We start from the raw sequence: 18655 nt of genomic DNA on the forward strand, positions 1-18655 counted from the left end.
AAGACTCTCAAACATGACTAACAAGTACGGAGAGGAAAGTAAAAAAAATAAACAGAGTAGTATTAAATATTAACGGCTTTCCACTCCAAATAACACCAAGGAAGTAAATGGCTTCTTAAATTTGATGTAATAGATGGAGAAATAAATAAATTTCTTGTTTGTCCGATATATATATATATATATATATATATATATATATATATATATATATATATATATATATATATATATATATATATATATATATATATATATATATATATATATATATATATATATATATATATATATATATATATATATATATATATATATATATATATATATATATATATATATATATATATATATATATATACATATATATATATATATATATTATTTTGATTGCAGTGTTAGTTCCAACCTCTGACTCAGAAGCACATTCATGATGCGTTACACCATGGGATACACCAATTAAACATTAGATTAAATATTTAAAATCTATACTTTTTCGATGTACACTTTTTTTAAATTCAATGACATATTCCATGATCTATGAGCATGTAATTGCAATTTATATTAATTAATGATTGCATTTAATTATTCAGTTATTCATTTATTTACTGAATTATCTCTATATTTCATTGTATGTTAATATATATGCTCTCTGTATATCTCTGCATTTAATTACATAAAAAGCATTTTTGTGAGCTCTTTTATCCCTCTGTGCACTTCCCCCCCCCCCCCCAACTTAATAAGAATTGGGAGTTCAAGAATATTTGCTGTTCTTTCTTTTTTCTTTTTTTAATTAAATGACTTTGAAATGATTTCTACTAGTTGTAATGTTTTTTAGTTTGGCTGAAAAAGCTTGGTTCTTATAAGTGTTATTGGCATAAGCATGGTGCGCCTTACATAATGTGCTCCTTTAACTGTTTTGCTCAAATGTACAGATTCATAAATCTGTCTTTGAGCAGCATATCAACCATCACAACCGCATGTTATCATGTCACTGATAGACCAGTCTGTGTGAGTTTAATATTATCTTAAGAGCAAGAAATATTTCAACAATAAGACACTGTTCAGGGAATGTTTTCATAATGATTAGGTAATTTAAGTGATCAAAAATAGACTTCAGTGACCATGAAGAGAATTGCACACTGGCCTTGTCTGGCCTGAAAGTAACTTTTACAAATGAAGAATAAGATTTTAGTCAAAATAGCTCCAGAACAATAAGAAACAGCTCTGATTATGTGGAACTATGTTGAAAAAGCTTTGCACAGTTTTCAATGCCAATAGATCTCCTCATTACCTCGTTACATAACACCATGTTTCATTTATGTTGATAGTAGCTATAGCCTATGTTCTACATTCATACGTTTACCAACTGATCATAAAGTTGGTAAATCACTGGTCACTCGATGATTAATTTTCAAGTTCAAGTTAATTTGTTTGCCAATAGACTCTTCTAAAACATTATGAGATAATGTATAAATTCATAGCTGTGGGTCTCTGAAATCCTGGCTTCTTGCCCAATGACCGCTGGAGACAGAGACCAGCCTCTTTCTATCCTGTAAGGTCTACAGGGTTTAAAAAAAATGGAAAAACAATTTTTCACCTAAGTGTTACATGTTTACTAATTGAAGTTATTGTTTTAAATCCCTTTTTGATTGACTTAATGTTAAATGTTTGTCACATTAGCCCATGTTGTAGGTTGAAAACCTTAGCCAGTAAGTTGGATCAGACCAACAGCCCCTCCACATTCGGTTAAATGAACTCAGGTCATGGTTGACCCAGGACTGGGAGTAGACAAACCAATCAGAGTAACTCAGAAGTTTTTGAATGTGAATTCCGAGTAAATTCTTTACCACAGTGAAATGTTCAGACTTTTAGAGCATTTTAAATGTGGAATCCATTATGATTAAATATAGAGAAACACTGAAAAGGTGTTTGCCCTACAAATAATACCTAGCTTTCCACTTGTTGCATAATACGATATGTCTCACAATATCAAATAAAAATTAAGGGAAGCACAATATAGGACACGATAGCCAATCAAAAAGGAGTGAGTAGAATCATATAGCTCATTGTCTGTCACCCTTCATCATTTTAAAAAGGCTTTTGTTAATTTTTAATGAGGTAATCTTTGTTAATAAAAATGTGTTTTGTGATCTGAAACATTTAAATGTGACAACTAAAAGAAATCTGTGAGAAGGTGCAAACTTTTGATTTACTACTGTATTACTTTGGAGTGTAACTCAAAAATTCTCTACATTTCTTCTGCATTAAAGGTTCACAACATCAAAGACTTTTCTATCAGTCTGAAAACATAACAGACCAGCAATTAAATTTTAAATGTGACTTAATCAACTGATAATGAGAGCCTGGTTCATACAGAAAACCAAATCATTGCTGATTACCAGAATGCAATTCAGACATACTGCAGGACAGACTAACCAAAGGACAAGCATCACAACATAAATCCACTGACCAGGACTCTCTGGTGGAGGTCTAGGACCAACATGATTCCTCAGTTACACAGAAACCTGCAGGAGTTTGCAAACGGAGACATGAACAGTTTTATGTTCCTGTCTACAATCAGAAGCGTTTGTCAGGAATCAAACGTCTCTGACCTGATTAAATGAAACCAGAACAGAACCATGTGGTATTTAAAGAAATCCCCCAGCTTCCTGCTGGCTCCAGGCAAACAAATTTACCTACAAACAGCCAGTGACTGAGTCCAATTTATTCACTAAGCACTTGCTTATCCCCCTTTTTTTTAAGTAAGCTTGTTCGTTTAGCAAAATCACCCGTTTTCAACAAATTAATGAGATCAAAGCAGAGTATTTTTAATGCCTAAATGTTCCTGCAGCTTCACATTTCTCTTCCTCTGCTTGAAGGACACCCTCCAGATCCCCTGCAGTGCACTCCATCAGGTAATTTGATGCAAATCAACCTCTTATTTGCATTTTCCTCTTGAAGGCCTGCTGAGTCTATCTTGAGGTGTATCTCGAAGTTTGTTCTCAAGTCTCAGGGACCCATCTGCAAGAACAGAGGTAGCAGCTGCCTCCCACCAGGACCCGAAGAAGACAGCAACAGCTGCGCTAATCTGATCAAAGACATTTGTCATGATTATCTTCTGCTCTGCTGTGAAAAGATGGGACAAGGAAGCAAATTTTCATTTCAACTACTGGACAAATATGAAAATCTGTGACATGTTATTGTAAAATGTAATGGCAACACTAAGAGTTTGCTTGTTGCTGGTATAGTAGCATGTATAAGTTTATGTTTTAATGTTTCGTCTTACCTGTTACATGGAATATTTCATGTCATTTTATTAGAATAGCTTGGGGGATATTTAAACGGAAGAATTTAGCAGGTCAGAAGGACAGAACTAGGTCACTGAAGCAGGATGTCAGCGTGGGTTGCTCCAAGTTCAGGCATGTTTCTTTGTAGCCCATTAACTTTTGAGCGAATGAATGTTGGATTTTTGGAAATATTTGTTTGTCATAAATAATTGACCTGCTACACTGGATGACATCTGTTTACTGCCCTTCTTCAGCAACTTTGGCCAGACTATGCCATTTATTCATTCATTCATCTGTCTGGTCTGATCAGTCCAACACATTTGCATTTTAGGGAATTTCATATGCTTTATACAAAGGCAGATTGTCTCCAGGGTGATTAGCATACCTCACAAAAACGGAAGGTATTTTTTAATTTCCTGCTCAGCATATTACACAGCATGCACAAGTGCTATAGGTAAGTTAATATTTTGAGCGTATCATTTTTAGGCATATTTTAACTCCAAGCTGGATAAATTTGAATGGTGGTGGCCTCAACACTCTATATAAAAGCATGCATAATTTTAGGTTACTTCTTTTCTTTAGGCCAGATGGATAAAAAAAAGAGACTTAACCAAATCTAAAAAGTCAAAAATTATTGAAGGTCTCTCCTCAAGTGCAGCCAGAAGATTGTTCTCTTACAAAAGGGAAAATGAGTTACTCTTGAAAATGCTTGAATAATGTGGAGCGTAATCCCAGAACAATCAAAAGTTTTGTTGTAAACTTTTTCAGTAATAATAATAATAATAATAATAATAATAATAATAATAATAATAATAATAATAATAATAATAAAAACATGGTAGCAAAAAACAGGGTTGAGAAAAACAGAATATTAACTGTCAGGGATTGAGAAGAATCAAGCAAGCAACTACCAGGAACTCATTATCTTCCAGTTCTATCAAATTCTATCAACCGACCTGGAGAACCACTCAACAAGACACATAACCTGAGTGATGTCTGAAGACAAATTTCTTTAAATGATTTTGTGGACTGATGAAATGAGAGTGACTCATGAGCTAAAAGTATTGAATTGATTTGTAAGAATTTTTGAAACTTTTTATTCATTCTTTGTATCACACAGTTGTGATACAAGGAAACGAGGATGTTTCTCAGATGAAATCTCCTAAATAAAAAATTCCCATTAAACGTTTTTGCACTGTGACAAAATGGGGATAGGTTTAGTAAAATACTACTGAGTTGATCAATAAAAAAAAAAAATAAAAAAATAAAAAATAATAATAATAATAATAATCTCGAATCCAGCTGAACACACTGCTACGTTTGTGTTCATAATTACCAGTTTGGTAGCCTCCAGTTCAGTTGTTCCTCTGGGTTGAGAACAGAAAAATCTTGCATGCGACCAGTGGGTTGGAAATAATTTCTCATGGCTGATAGGTTCCTCAGTTAGCCTACACCAGCCCCTTTTGCGCATGGATTGGGCTGCCGCTCTTTTTCATTACTTGCTCATTGGCTTTTGGCAACGCTGGTTCCCTGCCATCAGCTGCCCATGCAGCTTCCCAATGAATATTGTATGCGCTCTCGGGATGTGCTTTTGGTGATGATGATTTGAATTTGCACCTAGACGGAGTACGAAGGTATCCAGATGAGCAAGACGAGATGATGGGGATGCTCACAGAGAGCGCAGCAGCTCGGTCACATCTGCCCCCCTCTGAAATGAGATAATACTCAAGTGCAGCCAGAAGATTGTTCGCTTACAAAAGGGGAAGATGTTTTGCGCTAAACTGAAAGAACTGAAGCTATCAGGAGAGTGCCCGTTCTCCGGCAGCGCCAAAAACGATGAGCTCGGAGACTTTGAGGAGCGCTCACTTGACGCTGCGGATTTATCGCCTATTTCTAAGGACGTGCATGGAAAAATAAGCCAGTCTGTACCGCGACAGAAGACAAGCAGAGCCAAAGTTAACCTGCACACACTTGGCGACAGCATCCGGAAATTGGCATGTCCAGAGGTAACTTAATGAAAACATGCATGATTTTGCGTCTCATGTAACCAAACAGAAAAAAAAAAATAAAAAAAATAAAATAAAAATAAAAAATGTCTTTATTTTTTTATTTATTAATTTTTTTATTTGTCGCATTTCTGTAGAAAAAGCAGGGATCCTAATACCTGTTTATGTAAATAATGAAATTCTGTAATCCTGATATGATTAAACCAATTGAATTCAAGTCTCTACCATTTTATAACATTTAACTTGCTCGACACTTTGTGATACAGTTTCAAAGGCTGCACACTGCTCTCCAAAGAATGATGGCACTAGCAGATCACAGCAGGGACTCTGGGAGGTAACTTGTCTTTATTTTCCATTTGTATTTTTGAAAAACAAAGCAGACTGTATTCACTGCATGCATTTCCCATCTGAAAAATCTTTGTTGTGCCTAATCCACCTCAACAGCTTCTTACTTCTCACGACATAAGAAGCTGCAGCTCATTTGGATCATCTGTTTCCCAATACATCACAAATTCCTCCTGTCAGTCTCACTACCAGACCTGCACTAATGAGCATAATAACAATAAGGAGGGATACAGACTGGGGCTGCTATGGATACTGGGAGTAAAAAAAGAAATGGCTTTTTCGACGTAGAGGAAATGAAGCACACACACACACACACACACACACACACACACACACACACACACACACAAACACTATTCACTCATTAGGATCAGAATTGGACGTTGATCTGACAGTGTTATTTCTTCACATTCAATTAGCTCTGACTTACCTGCTTCGCTGTTTCAGTGGTGTTTTGGTACATTTGAAGCAGCTACTTAGATGCCATGAAATAGTAAATATTTGGAGGAGTTGAATTGGAAAAAAAACATTTGATCAAACATTTCTGAAAGGGTGTTTATTGTATGAGTGGTAAGCACAAAATGGTATGAGAATCTCATCATCTGATAACCTTGAATGACCACATAACGGCGACAAGGGTTCGTATGTTCGCAGTATTTTCACATCTATGCTTTGATTAATTAATTTATTTTTTTGTAAAACAGAAAAGCAATAATTATGCTAAGTAATAAAACATCTCATTGATTACTACAGTTACAAAATGGCATGTATCTATTGTTATTTACATATTTAGTAAAAACTAGACTGATAAAAGAAACAAGTTAATTCTTCTCAAAATATTGTACAGTTTTACAATTCTGAGTAAAACTAAAGGTATTACTAACATGTGACAAAACAGCAAGAACACCTAAAGTTGTTTAAAGTTTACTTAGCATTCTAGACATTCTAGACATAGACTTAAGAAGAACTAGGAGGGCATAAATAGGACTTTCAAGACAACAGTTATGTACTTAAATATTACTTTATTATTCAAATCAACACAGTTTTTAATCTGTACACTGTTAAATTAGATCAATGTGTAAAACCATTCAACATAATTTAACTTCGAGAAGTACTCATTGATTTCTGAGACATCCATCAATTAATATTTTGGCGATTTGCTAGTGACTGGTTTTATCAATATGTTCTGCCAGAACCAGCCATTTGAAGACATTGGTGATCTTGACGTGGCCCCTGTTCTACACCATGATTGTTTGTGTTCTGAAAACATCTGAATTTATGCTCCAGATGACTTAAGATAACTTGGACTTAAGATAACTGTTAACTGTAATTAACAGTGTGAGGGAAAATCTTTGTGTTAAAAGCTTTACATACCTTGACGATGGCCACCAGTCTGTTTACTTGCCAGTAAAAGCATGCTTTCCTGAGCATAGCTACTCCTGACTGAATATGTTATCTGTGGGCTTTTCAGTCCAGCAGCTTGCTGTGCTCGCTACCAGAACTGCAGTGATGAACTGGAGCATTTGCTTGAGATGATGAACAGTTATGCGACCAAAACAGGTACTGACAATCCTGGCAAAGGACGGCTCACACAACTACGATGGGTTGCGTCATATCTTCATCTGTTTCTCCTCATGTGTTTGACAGCAATCCCAATGGAGGCTTTGGAAATTGCTCTCGGCGAGGAGATCTTCAATATGTGCTACGAGGAGGACAAGCACATTCTAAGGGTGGTGGGGGGTGCACTGCACGACTTCCTCAACAGCTTCAATGTCTTGTTGAAACAGAGCAGCGTGCCGCCCAATCCGGACAGAGACGATTGTGTAAACGAACCATCGGTGCTGTGCTTAGACAAGGATCCGGACCTGCTTACTGTCTATTTCTTCAACCCCTGCCCCTCCACTGAGCTTTTTTTCCCTGGTGTCATCAAAGCTGCTGCACGCCTGCTGTATAACACTACTGTGGATGTTTTGAAGGATCCCCCCAATGCTAAAGACACCATCCTGCAGTCCAGCCCTCAGCCCAGTCTCCTGTACACAGTTGTAGTAAAGGACGCTAAAACTCTCAGCCCCAGTCCACTCCGGGCTACCTCAGCAGGGACCCTCCCTACTTCCTTGTTCTCCACTATATTCCCTTTCCACCTGATACTTGACCAAGACATGGTTCTGGTTCAAATAGGACATGGGCTCAGAAAGAGACTGTTTAGGAAGGATGGACAGAGACGGTCTTCGACCTTCCAAGAATACTTCTCCATTGTCTCCCCACAGATCAAATGCACCTTTCAGGGTATTCTGACCATGCTAAATGCACAATTTATCATTCGGATCAAGCATGGAGTTCCTACTGCAGACAACACAGGGAAGGTATGTAGACATGAATTAAATGATAGAGATTCACTTAGAAATCAAGTGTTAAGTGGGATTAGATTGATTTGCCCTGACTAGTTGATTAAAAACATACTTTCTTTTCGGATCAGTGAAAGCGCTAGATGATAGCAATCAAACTCCTTGGTGTGGAAGGCATTACTAAGAAGCATCAAAAATAGCTATTTACAGGGTTGGTGAGATGTTTAAAATGAATTCAGAGAAAGCAAAGAGATGTAAGAAGCTGTTTAAAGGTGCATTGTATTTTTTCATGTTGAAACTCACTCATTTTTGTTGCGGTTTTGTTGATGCTCTACATTTTCTAGTGTGCATACCCAGAGATCACTCTTTCAATAATTTGAGCATTGCTAACTGTGCTAATTGCTACTTTGAGATGCTAAAGACAGTAGTTTAAAAGTGTAATCATATACAGTGGCACGATTCTTCTCCCGTTATAAATAATTAAAACCCACTAGGAGTAGAGACTTTAAGGGAATATTTTGAAGGCTGTTTTTATAACATTGTAAGAGAAACTACAACACAAAAAAATAGTATCATCAGGTCAAAGCTTTACAAGAAACGGAGCTTGGTAACTGGCCACAGGATTCTGATTGATGCATCTCTGCTCAAATAAAAGGGACGCTCTTGATTCATGAGGCTGGAAATCTTCTCACGGTTATGTTGATGTTAAAAGGAAAGAGACATAGGGTTAAAAAAAAAATTGAGCTGTTTACAAGCAGTCAAGCCTATTAATGTTGTACTTGAGCACACTTGTCCCGAGGTGGAGATCAACATTATACCCCCAGTGGAGATCAGAAGCAAATGTCAAAGCATTTTACCCATCAAATGCAGAGCCATGCTGGTGCGATTTCAGCAAGAGTGCACAGCAATCGGTCACCCTGACAAGCAACAAAAAAAAAAAAAAAAAGCATCAGCGAGTAAACGTGACGGTGGTGTAAAACAGGTGGAAATCTGTGAGTGGGTGAGTGAGCAGACACAGCAGTGTCTTTCATCTGGAGTCAATACTGTGTTACCGACAGCTCCCCGGTGTAAAAATACGACTGTAATGTCAGTGGAAGTGACACAATTAACCTGAATTATGTTGCAATTTGAAAACACTCCTGCTGCTCTGCTTCACCGCCCACACACGAGCCTATCAAAAATAACAAATGCTTAGATTGAAATAATTGTTTTGCAACTTCGCAATGACATTCAAAACAAAAACAAAAGATATTTTTAGAAGTGAAAATTTTCGGTCTGTTTGTGCAAAATTCAAGACGTTGTTGTATCAACTTTGTGTATTAGACTTGATCAGAGTATCGGTTCTCAGATAGAAATAATAGTAGTTGTCCTCTAGGAAAATGAAATGCATTATAAAGTTCATTTTCTCTGAGGCTCTCTTCAAAAGGGGAAGGACAGGAGGACATGCCAGTTGTTAAATTAAAGGCCAGAAAATAGCTGCAAGATTATATTTGCTCATGAAAACCAAAATCTACAGTCACAGCAATAAAATTCTCAAACCAACTGGAATTGCAACAAACAAGACTGAAAGAGGAAGATGGGAAGTAATACAATCTGAAAGCCTCACTGTTAAGAGAACTGCAGCAAAATGCCCCAATGTCAGATTAATACAGGAAAACATGGATATATTTAGAGTCTTTTTACTTCAGGCGTACCAAGAAATGGAGCAATGCTGGAAATCCCATGAGAAAGTATAACAAACCTTAACACATACCTTTGTATTAACTGAATCAACAAGTTCAGTTTTATAATCCTACCACTTAGCACACAGTTTACAGATGTCATTTTGCTCACATGCTTTTTCACTGGTACATGCTCAGAAACGTTTGAAAAAAAAAAAAAAATCAAATTGATTTTCTGTATGAAAATCACGAAAATCAGAAAAACCACACTACAAAGAATTGCAAATTTGCAAGTCATCACAGGCTGTAAGGAGAAGAATACATCAGTGTATTCTTCATCAGAGCGAATGTAACCTTAGGGATGAAAAGCAGAGGTATAATTCAGCCGGCAGACAGGCACTATTAATGTCCACTTTTGATGTCTGGACCAAATATAACATCAATTCATCTACATGCTTCTGAGCCAAAAAAAATCAGTCTGGACTACAGTGCTTCGTTAGTGAATTAATGACATCTCCCCTGGCAATGCTGCGGTGCGGTTGGTAAACAGTCCCTCTGATAAGGTTCTTTGAATTAGAATATAAATCGAGGATTTAGCCCTCTAAACTTGCGACCGACAGAAACCCATATCCAGCTGTGGTTTTATAAATTTAGAATTTGACATGTTTGTGTTCAGTTTCTCTCGTGTTTATATTTACACACAGTCATAAAATTAAGTGTATTTACATTGTATGTTAGATCATCTAAATACATGGAGGCCAAAAGAGAAAATTAACTTGTTTTTTTCTTACATAGCTACAGTTTATCAGAAAATGATTCATACCCCTTGAAGATTTAAATGTAAGCTAATATTTTATTTTACCAGTAAGTGTCTTGTGACTGGAAGTAATTTTAACAGCTTGATGTCACCTTAAATCTGTTTGGCTCATGCCAAGTAGGAATTCCAACTTTTGACATTGCATTTTATGGATGAAATATAGACAAAAACAAATTGCTTTTCAGCACGAAAACCCAATTTACATTTATTAACTATCTTTCGAGAAATGTCAGTCTGATTTCCCACCAGAATAAAACCAATTGGTTGAATGAAAGACATTTAAAATCTTAATATACAAGGTAAATGAATCATTTTGGGGGCGTAGTTGTATCCTCTGAAGTCAGGGAGCTTTGCTGGAAACGCTGCTTACATGCTGATCTTTACACATCTCTTGCAAAAATGTAAGCCACGTTCCTCCTTAGTCAATCTTTATCATCTTTCTCTTTTTCCTCCTAGCTCATGGACCTTAAAGGTCAGATGATTTACGTCTCAGAGTCAAATGCCATCTTGTTCTTGGGTTCACCGTGTGTAGACAAGCTGGAGGAGCTAACGGGCTGTGGCCTCTACCTGTCAGACATTCCTATCCATAACGCACTTCGGGACGTGGTCCTGGTTGGCGAGCAGGCCAAAGCCCAGGACGGTTTGAAGAAGAGGCTGGGGAAAGCCAAGGCGGCTCTGGAGCACGCTCATCAGGCCCTGGAGGAGGAGAAAAAGAAGACGGTGGACCTCCTCTACTGCATCTTCCCTGGCAAAGTGGCACAGCAGCTGTGGCAGGGTGAAACAGTTCAGGCCAAGAAGTTTGATCAAGTTACAATGCTGTTCTCTGACTTAGTGGGCTTCACGGCTGTTTGTGCGGTCTGCACACCGATGCAAGTGATCACCATGCTCAACGAGCTGTACACCAGGTTTGACCACCAGTGTGGAGAGCTGGATGTGTATAAGGTATGCTCAAGTAAGAGGATGTACTTTATTTTGTTTAGGTGGCTGTCAGTGGATAAAACTCTAATATGTTTATGTTTGTTTTGTAAGATGTGGTAAAAAGCTGTAAGGAGAAATGTGGTTAGGCATCACAGTACCATTAACCCTATAGGTGCCTGTGCTAGCTCTCTGCAAAAATACAGATTTTATGTTTTTAAGTAAAGTTAAACGCAGCATAGTAATTGTTCATTTTTCTGCAAGTTTTTTTACAAACAATTTTGAAAATACTATTGAATGTAAGCAAGAGCAAATAACTTCACTTTTCAGTCTGAAAAAGATTATACTTACCTTTAAAAAAATATGTTAAATGAATGTGCATGTCTGTTTAAGTCTCTTGTTTCTGGTACAGTGGAAGTGTTACCCAGCTGATTGTCTCTGCTATTGCTTTTTTGTAACATTTTAATGTTTTGGATTATTATGCAAATATCAATTCCAAACACAGATAACCCGAGTAAATACAAAAAGCAGTTTTCAAGTGATAATTACTGTATATAAGCAAACCTAGTCTTTTCTGAAAAATTCGTGGCCCTTAAACATTACAACCTCCTGATCCACCTGCACTCGTAACAAGTAATGGGCCTTTTCTGTCTCTGCGCATTAATTTTGAGGATTGGTGCAATTCCTCCACATTGGAGCATTTTTACCAATTAACAGCTTCCTTAAAGTCAATCCAGAACATATCATTCATATTTTAGAGCAGCTATTCCACTCAACAACTTTAATTTTGTTTTGTTTGTCAGCCATTTAGAGGGTGGATGTGCTGTGGGGTGATTTGGATAATTTCCTTGCTCCATAAATTTGAGACAAACCTTTGTGTTCGTTTTGGTCAGCAGTCAGCCACTGCTTCCCAGTCTCTCTGGTACAGCTGAATCACTGATCAAGTCTGCAGTAGTTTAGACACTCTGTGTTATTTTGTAACCTCCTCAATGGGCTCTTACGAGTAATTTTGGCAGGCTGGTCACTGCTGGGAAACTTCCCCACTATTCCATGTTTTCTCCATTTAGGGATAATGGTTTTTACTTTGATTCATTGGAGCCCCAAACTCTTAGAAATGACTTTGTTACCCTTTCCAGACTGATGAATGTTAATAGCTTTGCTTTCCTACTGTTCCTCAACATCTTTGATCAGGACATACTGCTGCTCTCTGAGATATTTTAGGCTACTTCATGCTATTTAAGGGATATCATGACTCTAAAATTATATCAGTAATTTGGCCTTAACATGGCTTGCACAATTGGACAGAAAATGTGGCTAATCAGTCATTTCATGATTTAGCAAGTAAATGCAATTTGTTAATACACAAAAGGCCAGGTTGGTTTAGATGGCTTTGATTTGAAAGCATTTTTTCCCTTCAATTTACTCTGATTACTTTTGTTTGATCAGTGGTAGCACTTAATTGGGAGAAAAGAAAAAAAAATAGATCAAATCTACTTTGACTAAAAGGTCGACTCTTAGTTTAGTTATAACAACAGTAAAACCTGCAGACGGCTTCTAACCTGGAGCAATGTTGGATAATGTAATCAAAGTGTCAGACAAGCAAAACAGAAAGAGAAGCACATTTGTCAAACGTCTTGTAAAAAGCAATGGTTCGAGGATGCTTAAGGCCCCTGTTTCCACTCTGCATATCACCCTAAAATAGTTTCATCTAATCTGGGCCACGTAGCTAAAGACCAGATTTATACAAATGACAAGAAGAAAAGACAGAAGTAACATTTGACTTTTTAGCATTTCTAAGGTTCTGTTATTTGTAAAAGTTTTGCTTTTGGCTGTATTCCAACCTTTTCTTTTTTTACACAAGAAGCTTTTGATGAGCAGCCACTTGACATTAATCATTGTGTTTAAGCTACATTTTCTTCATTTCAACATTGTTTTCAGAAATAGCTTGAATAGCTTGGGGGGGGGGGGCGGAGATCAAACTAACCAAGCAATAATAATTGTGCAAATAATCTTTTGACTTCAGCTTGGGCAGACCACAAAAACCTGCTGAGAGGCTTTGTTCTGTCTCAGCTGAGCAGTCCAGAATTACTGTAGCAGCATTTCGGCTCTCTTCAGGTGGAGACCATTGGTGATGCCTATTGTGTGGCTGGTGGCTTACATAAGGAGAGTGAGACTCATGCAGTCCAGATTGCACTCATGGCTCTGAAAATGATGGAGCTGTCAGACGAAGTCATGACGCCAACAGGAGAACCGATACAGGTAAGGGTCAAGCACCAATCACGGTAATACACCTCATTAACTCTAATTGTGCAGACTGCAGTGAAGTTGGAGAGTGTTCATGTGAAGAGTTTTAAACAGGCAGAGATTTCTCTGATCTGGAAATGTTTTCTGTCATCACTGAAAGACTTTCAGTTTTAGAAAAGCAAATTAAATTGTATCTTGAATTAGTTATTCATACTTTCAATGTTTTCCCGATGGTTAATTGTGAAATGTAGGGCCTTCCACTGGTAAACATGATGTTGAAAACCTTAAAATAAATGTGTCTTTATGGGAAACATAATTTCATACTAAAAATGAAGAATTCTGCATTTCATCTGTGTGCTTTTATTCAGTTAGGAAAAAAAAAAAACGTTAATAAACAATTGTCTTAAACAAAATCAGCTTTTCCATAGTTATTAATGCAAATAAAACAAGTTATATTTCTACATTTTTCGGTGTGACAGAATATCTACGGGCTTTAGGGTAGTTGTCAATAAGTATATGTTATTTCCGGGATTTAAACATAAAATGACCCTGAGATTGATTTCTATTAACTTTTATTAGCTTCGCTGGAAAAACCATCAGAAATAGTTACTAGAATCTGAGCTTGACCATACTTGCAAGGTGACATATTTGAGTTTGATTTGGTTCTGTAATAGGCTTGCAAAGTGTAGCCTGTTGCATATCTAAACACAGTCAGACAGTTAATCACAGCAACCAAATGCATGGACAAGAAGCATCAATATCACTTCTTTGTGTGGTCCTAGAAAATACCAGCAACGTATATTATATTAACAAACTTTGTTTGGCCTGGGAGAGGCAAGACCTTTTAAAAATAAAACATGGGTTCTCACATTCACTTCTTCCCAGGCTACATATTTATCCTAAATGCCACCATTGACATTTCTTTAGTGGTTGCTATTGCTCTCCCTGAAGTCCACTTAACATACCAACATCCTTAAACAGTTAGGATGATTAGTGAATTGTATTTTAATAATAAGCATGGAAATGAGAATGCAAAAGTTAGACTTAAGCAAAAAAAAAAAAAAAGATAGCGAATTAGAGAAATGTTTGACTGATTCCATCTTCATCCCTCTACTTGAACATGACCTCAAACATACTGTTTGATCTTCAGTATAGCTCCCCAGAGCCCTGATCTGAGCTTCGTTTTCAGTTTAACTGGGACATGATGTCCATGTGGTTGTTAAGTGGAGTTGGTCAAAGATTTAAGACATTGTTTACCTTCATAGCTGCTGTTCAAAATATTTAGCATGTTCGTTGAGTGCTAACAAATTGTATCCGGTTTCATGGAACAAATAACAAAAAATTTACCCTCCCTTTATTAAGATTTGGCGATTATACTTGCTACATTTTCACATTAATCTGCTTAAGTATCACTTTGCAAACTGTTGGTTACAATAAAAGTATAAAAATGTGCTTCTTATACAATGGATTGCAATAGCATCCATGCCAATAGAGTCTTTGCACATTTTACCGTTTCAGGGATTTTATGTGATGGACCAACACACACACAGTGGTGTACAACCGCAGTGACATAATTGTTTTTTATTTCCAAAAAAACGTGGTACAACTACATACCTGTCAAGACATCACATCCACTCAAGCTGACAGAGGAGGCAAAGAGAAGCTTAATCAGAGAGGGACCTGATAAATTTGGAAGAGCTGCAGAGAGCCACAAATTTCTCAACAATAATTATTTCATCTTCCAGCTGGAAAATGGTTCTGAAACATACAGCCACAGCCCCTATGGACTGGTTCCAATGAAGATATTTTTATGAAGATGTTAATTTGTGTTGTCTGGACAAAATGAAAATTTGTGGCTGGATTTAAACATCAGCATTTACAAATCCTCTCCATTTCATTTATTTCATCAAAAAAAGACAAAAAAAAAAACTGTTATTATGCATGTACAGAAAAAAAACTCACCATAGAATGTAAATGAAAGTAAACAAAAAGCTGTAGGTTGAAGCCAATACTTACTTAGAGACACTGTGCGGATGCCCAATTCATACAAACAGTGATCAGGAAATTATCTTTTTTTGTCTTCCAGATGCGAATTGGTCTCCACAGTGGGTCAGTGTTGGCGGGTGTAGTTGGAGTGAAAATGCCCCGCTACTGCCTTTTTGGGAACAATGTTACATTAGCAAACAAGTTTGAGTCATGCAGCCAGCCGAGAAAAATCAACGTCAGCCCCACAACGCACAGGTAAACACGCGTTACAAGCAATAATGATCACAGGGAGTTTTTACAGCAACCCCTGAAGTAATTGCTTTAACCTTTGTATATACTATTATGTGTGTAGTATCATTTATTTTTTACCAGAGACATAGAAAGAAAAAAAAGCTTTAAGTGCTTTTGACAAGATACTTAACTTTTAGGAGGGAGCTGTATATCCTCTTGTGTCAAATAATTTGCCACATTGTTTTTAGACTCATGGTTTATTTGTATGTTCTTCGTCCCAGATTGCTGAGAGGTCGCCCAGAGTTTGTCTTTGTTCCCAGGAGCAGACAGGAGCTTCCGGCCAACTTCCCAGAAGACATCCCTGGTGTTTGTTACTTTCTGGAGGCAGCCTTCAAAGTTTCAAAACCAACGACAAACTGAAGCCAAACTTCTACAAGTCCAAAAATATTAGATAAGGTTAAATGAAGAAAACAGTTGTATCGTATAATTTATTCTGAGTCTTTATCATGGTTTTCAAGTGAAACTATCACAGCAGCTGGTTAAGTCATAGAAATGTCAGTTTATTGTCAAACATGTCCTGTCTGTGCTATTATCCATTTGTGCAGTTGTTGTGGAGATTAACCGGTTTCATCTTTCTTCCACAATGAGTCATTGCTGCATTTTGAGATCTTTGGAAAAATTGTGCTCGCATCAGATATGTTGACAGTCAAGACAAGACTTTGGGACTGTTTTGTTCTTTTTTAAGGTAAAAACTAATAAATGTGGACACTAAAAAAAGCACAAAAATGCACACACTATTAACTTACAAAATATGTTTATGATGTAGCTACAGACTTTACTACGAATGGTCAAAGATCTAATTTGTTTATGTGGCACATTTTTAAAAAAAAACAACTGCTTTACAATCACATATGAATCAATGGTGCGATTATTTGTATTCAGTCGTCAGAATTGTTTAGTCCCATGTTGGAAAGTGGAGTGGAACTCCTTCTGAACTTACAATTACAACTTAGAAAATGTATTTATTCAAAACACAGTCAAAGTTGCAAAAACAATCTATGAATTTGCATTTCTGACAGTACTGTACAATTTATGTTTGTGAGCAGGTTCCTTTAACGTTTGAATGAATTGCTAATCATGGCATAGGTACACAAAATAATATTTGCACTGGCTTTGTGCCTTTCAAATAAAACTAAATGTTAAAAGTAATTCCTGTATCTGAGTTCTGACATCCATGACAAATTCAATGCACCAATTCAAGCTTATACATTAAGGTAGTGATTATATAATTATGTGATTTTTCTTATTATTCTACCTGCCAAAGCACAAAGACAATATATTTGACAAGATTTCTTTCAATCAAAGATATCCACCTAAAAGGATACTTGAGGATGCAGAACTCACTTTTATGAAATTCTGTTAATGCAGAACAGATTAAGGTGCCTTATGGGAATGCCACAGACATGTGCCAAGTAGACGAGGATTTTTCAATCATACATATAATCAATAAAGATTATAATTCACTTTAAAATAGACTAGAGTGATATATGAATGACATTTCCCCCACTAGTGGAATAATAGAAGTGTTTATCTAACTGTGTGTGGCTTGTTGACACAAAGAATTGTCTTCATATTAGTTCCATAAAAAGGTATGCTTTTGCATTTGTACTCATCCTACTGTGCACATCTGTAACATATTTATTACATGAGTTGTAAACACACCTTTAATATACAGAGGAAATATAACACAGGACGAGTTCAATGAATGTCTTTCTACCACTCACAGCAATGTGCTTTAATTATTGTTATATATCAAAGTGCAATAAATATTGTCATGAAATATTGTGGTTGATTTTGTTCACTCAATAAATTAAGACACTGCACAAAGCCTCATAAAACAGATTCTTGAAAATATATTTTGGTTTTTATTAAATAAATAAGCAGTAAGTACAGCATAATGCTAAAGCAGAAGTAAAGTTGTACAAGGTTTTACAAATTGTTTAACAAATAAAAGTAATAATAGTATTTTGTTCCACAGGATTAATACTTTAGCTGTAGTTACAGCTATATGTCTTTTGAAGTCACTTCCAGCTTTATCCATCGAGAGACTGAAATGCTCTTTTTTATATAATTTCTGCTCAGATTTGAAGGAGAGCATCTGTAAACATCAGATTTCAGGACCAGAAGCAGATTCTCAACTAGATTCAGATCTGGACTTTGACTGGACCATCCCAATACATGAATATACTTCCATTATAACTGAATGTTTAGAGTGAGGAGATTGATCTGTTGCAAAGTGACCTCCATCCTAATGTCAAGTATTTTGTAACCACTAAAGGGTTTTCTTCCAGCACTGCCTTACTTTTATCCCCATCTATTGTTGTAGAAGGAAATGTTGATGACTGGTGAAGAAAAATATCCGTACTCATTATTGTGCTGCTGCCATGTTTCCATAAAGCTTTCATTTTGGTCTTATCGGACCAAAGAAAGCACCTTGTGTATTTGTTTTGTCTCCTTCATGACTTTAAGTTAAGTGCAAACACAACTTCTGATGGCTTTCTTTCAACAATCCTTTCCTCGTTGCCAATATCAACTATTAGTGCAATGGTTATCCTGACAACAGATTCCCCTACATGAAATGTGGATCTCTGGAGTATCTTAAGCGCTATCATGGGCCTCTGGGCTTCTTCTCTTAATAACACTGTCCTTTCCTGTCAGTTTAGGTGTCATACTCTTTCCAGTGTCAGATGATGGCTTGAACAGGGCTGTTTGGAACATTAAATAAAAGTCATAACTTTGCTTTAAACTTCCCCACAAC

General features: G+C 36.6%; 1 protein-coding gene across 1 annotated transcript; it reads left to right on the forward strand.

Annotated features, from left to right (window-relative positions):
* The first annotated feature begins 4123 nt into the window (after window positions 1-4123).
* gucy1a1 (guanylate cyclase 1 soluble subunit alpha 1) lies at window positions 4124-17677 on the forward strand. Its single transcript, XM_088004172.1, has 7 exons — window positions 4124-5293; window positions 5560-5627; window positions 7110-8001; window positions 10918-11403; window positions 13492-13635; window positions 15707-15861; window positions 16119-17677. Exons 1-7 carry the CDS (start codon window positions 5054-5056, stop codon window positions 16255-16257), a joined length of 2124 nt encoding a protein of 707 aa, XP_087860298.1. The 5' UTR covers window positions 4124-5053; the 3' UTR covers window positions 16258-17677.
* The last annotated feature ends 978 nt before the right edge of the window (window positions 17678-18655 follow it).

Source organism: Poecilia mexicana, unplaced genomic scaffold (genome assembly GCF_051168715.1).
Source record: "Poecilia mexicana isolate PSO_F unplaced genomic scaffold, ASM5116871v1 scaffold_1, whole genome shotgun sequence".
NCBI lineage: Eukaryota > Metazoa > Chordata > Actinopteri > Cyprinodontiformes > Poeciliidae > Poecilia > Poecilia mexicana.

What these genes read in the sequence shown, in the direction of transcription:
- gucy1a1 (XM_088004172.1), top strand. Translation starts at nt 5,054, where the DNA reads ATGTTTTGCGCTAAACTGAAAGAACTGAAGCTATCAGGAGAGTGCCCG. An exon ending in GAGAGCTGGATGTGTATAAG is followed by an intron (nt 11,404 to 13,491) that starts GTATGCTCAAGT and finishes GGCTCTCTTCAG; the next exon opens with GTGGAGACCATTGGTGATGC. An exon ending in GTCAGCCCCACAACGCACAG is followed by an intron (nt 15,862 to 16,118) that starts GTAAACACGCGT and finishes TCTTCGTCCCAG; the next exon opens with ATTGCTGAGAGGTCGCCCAG.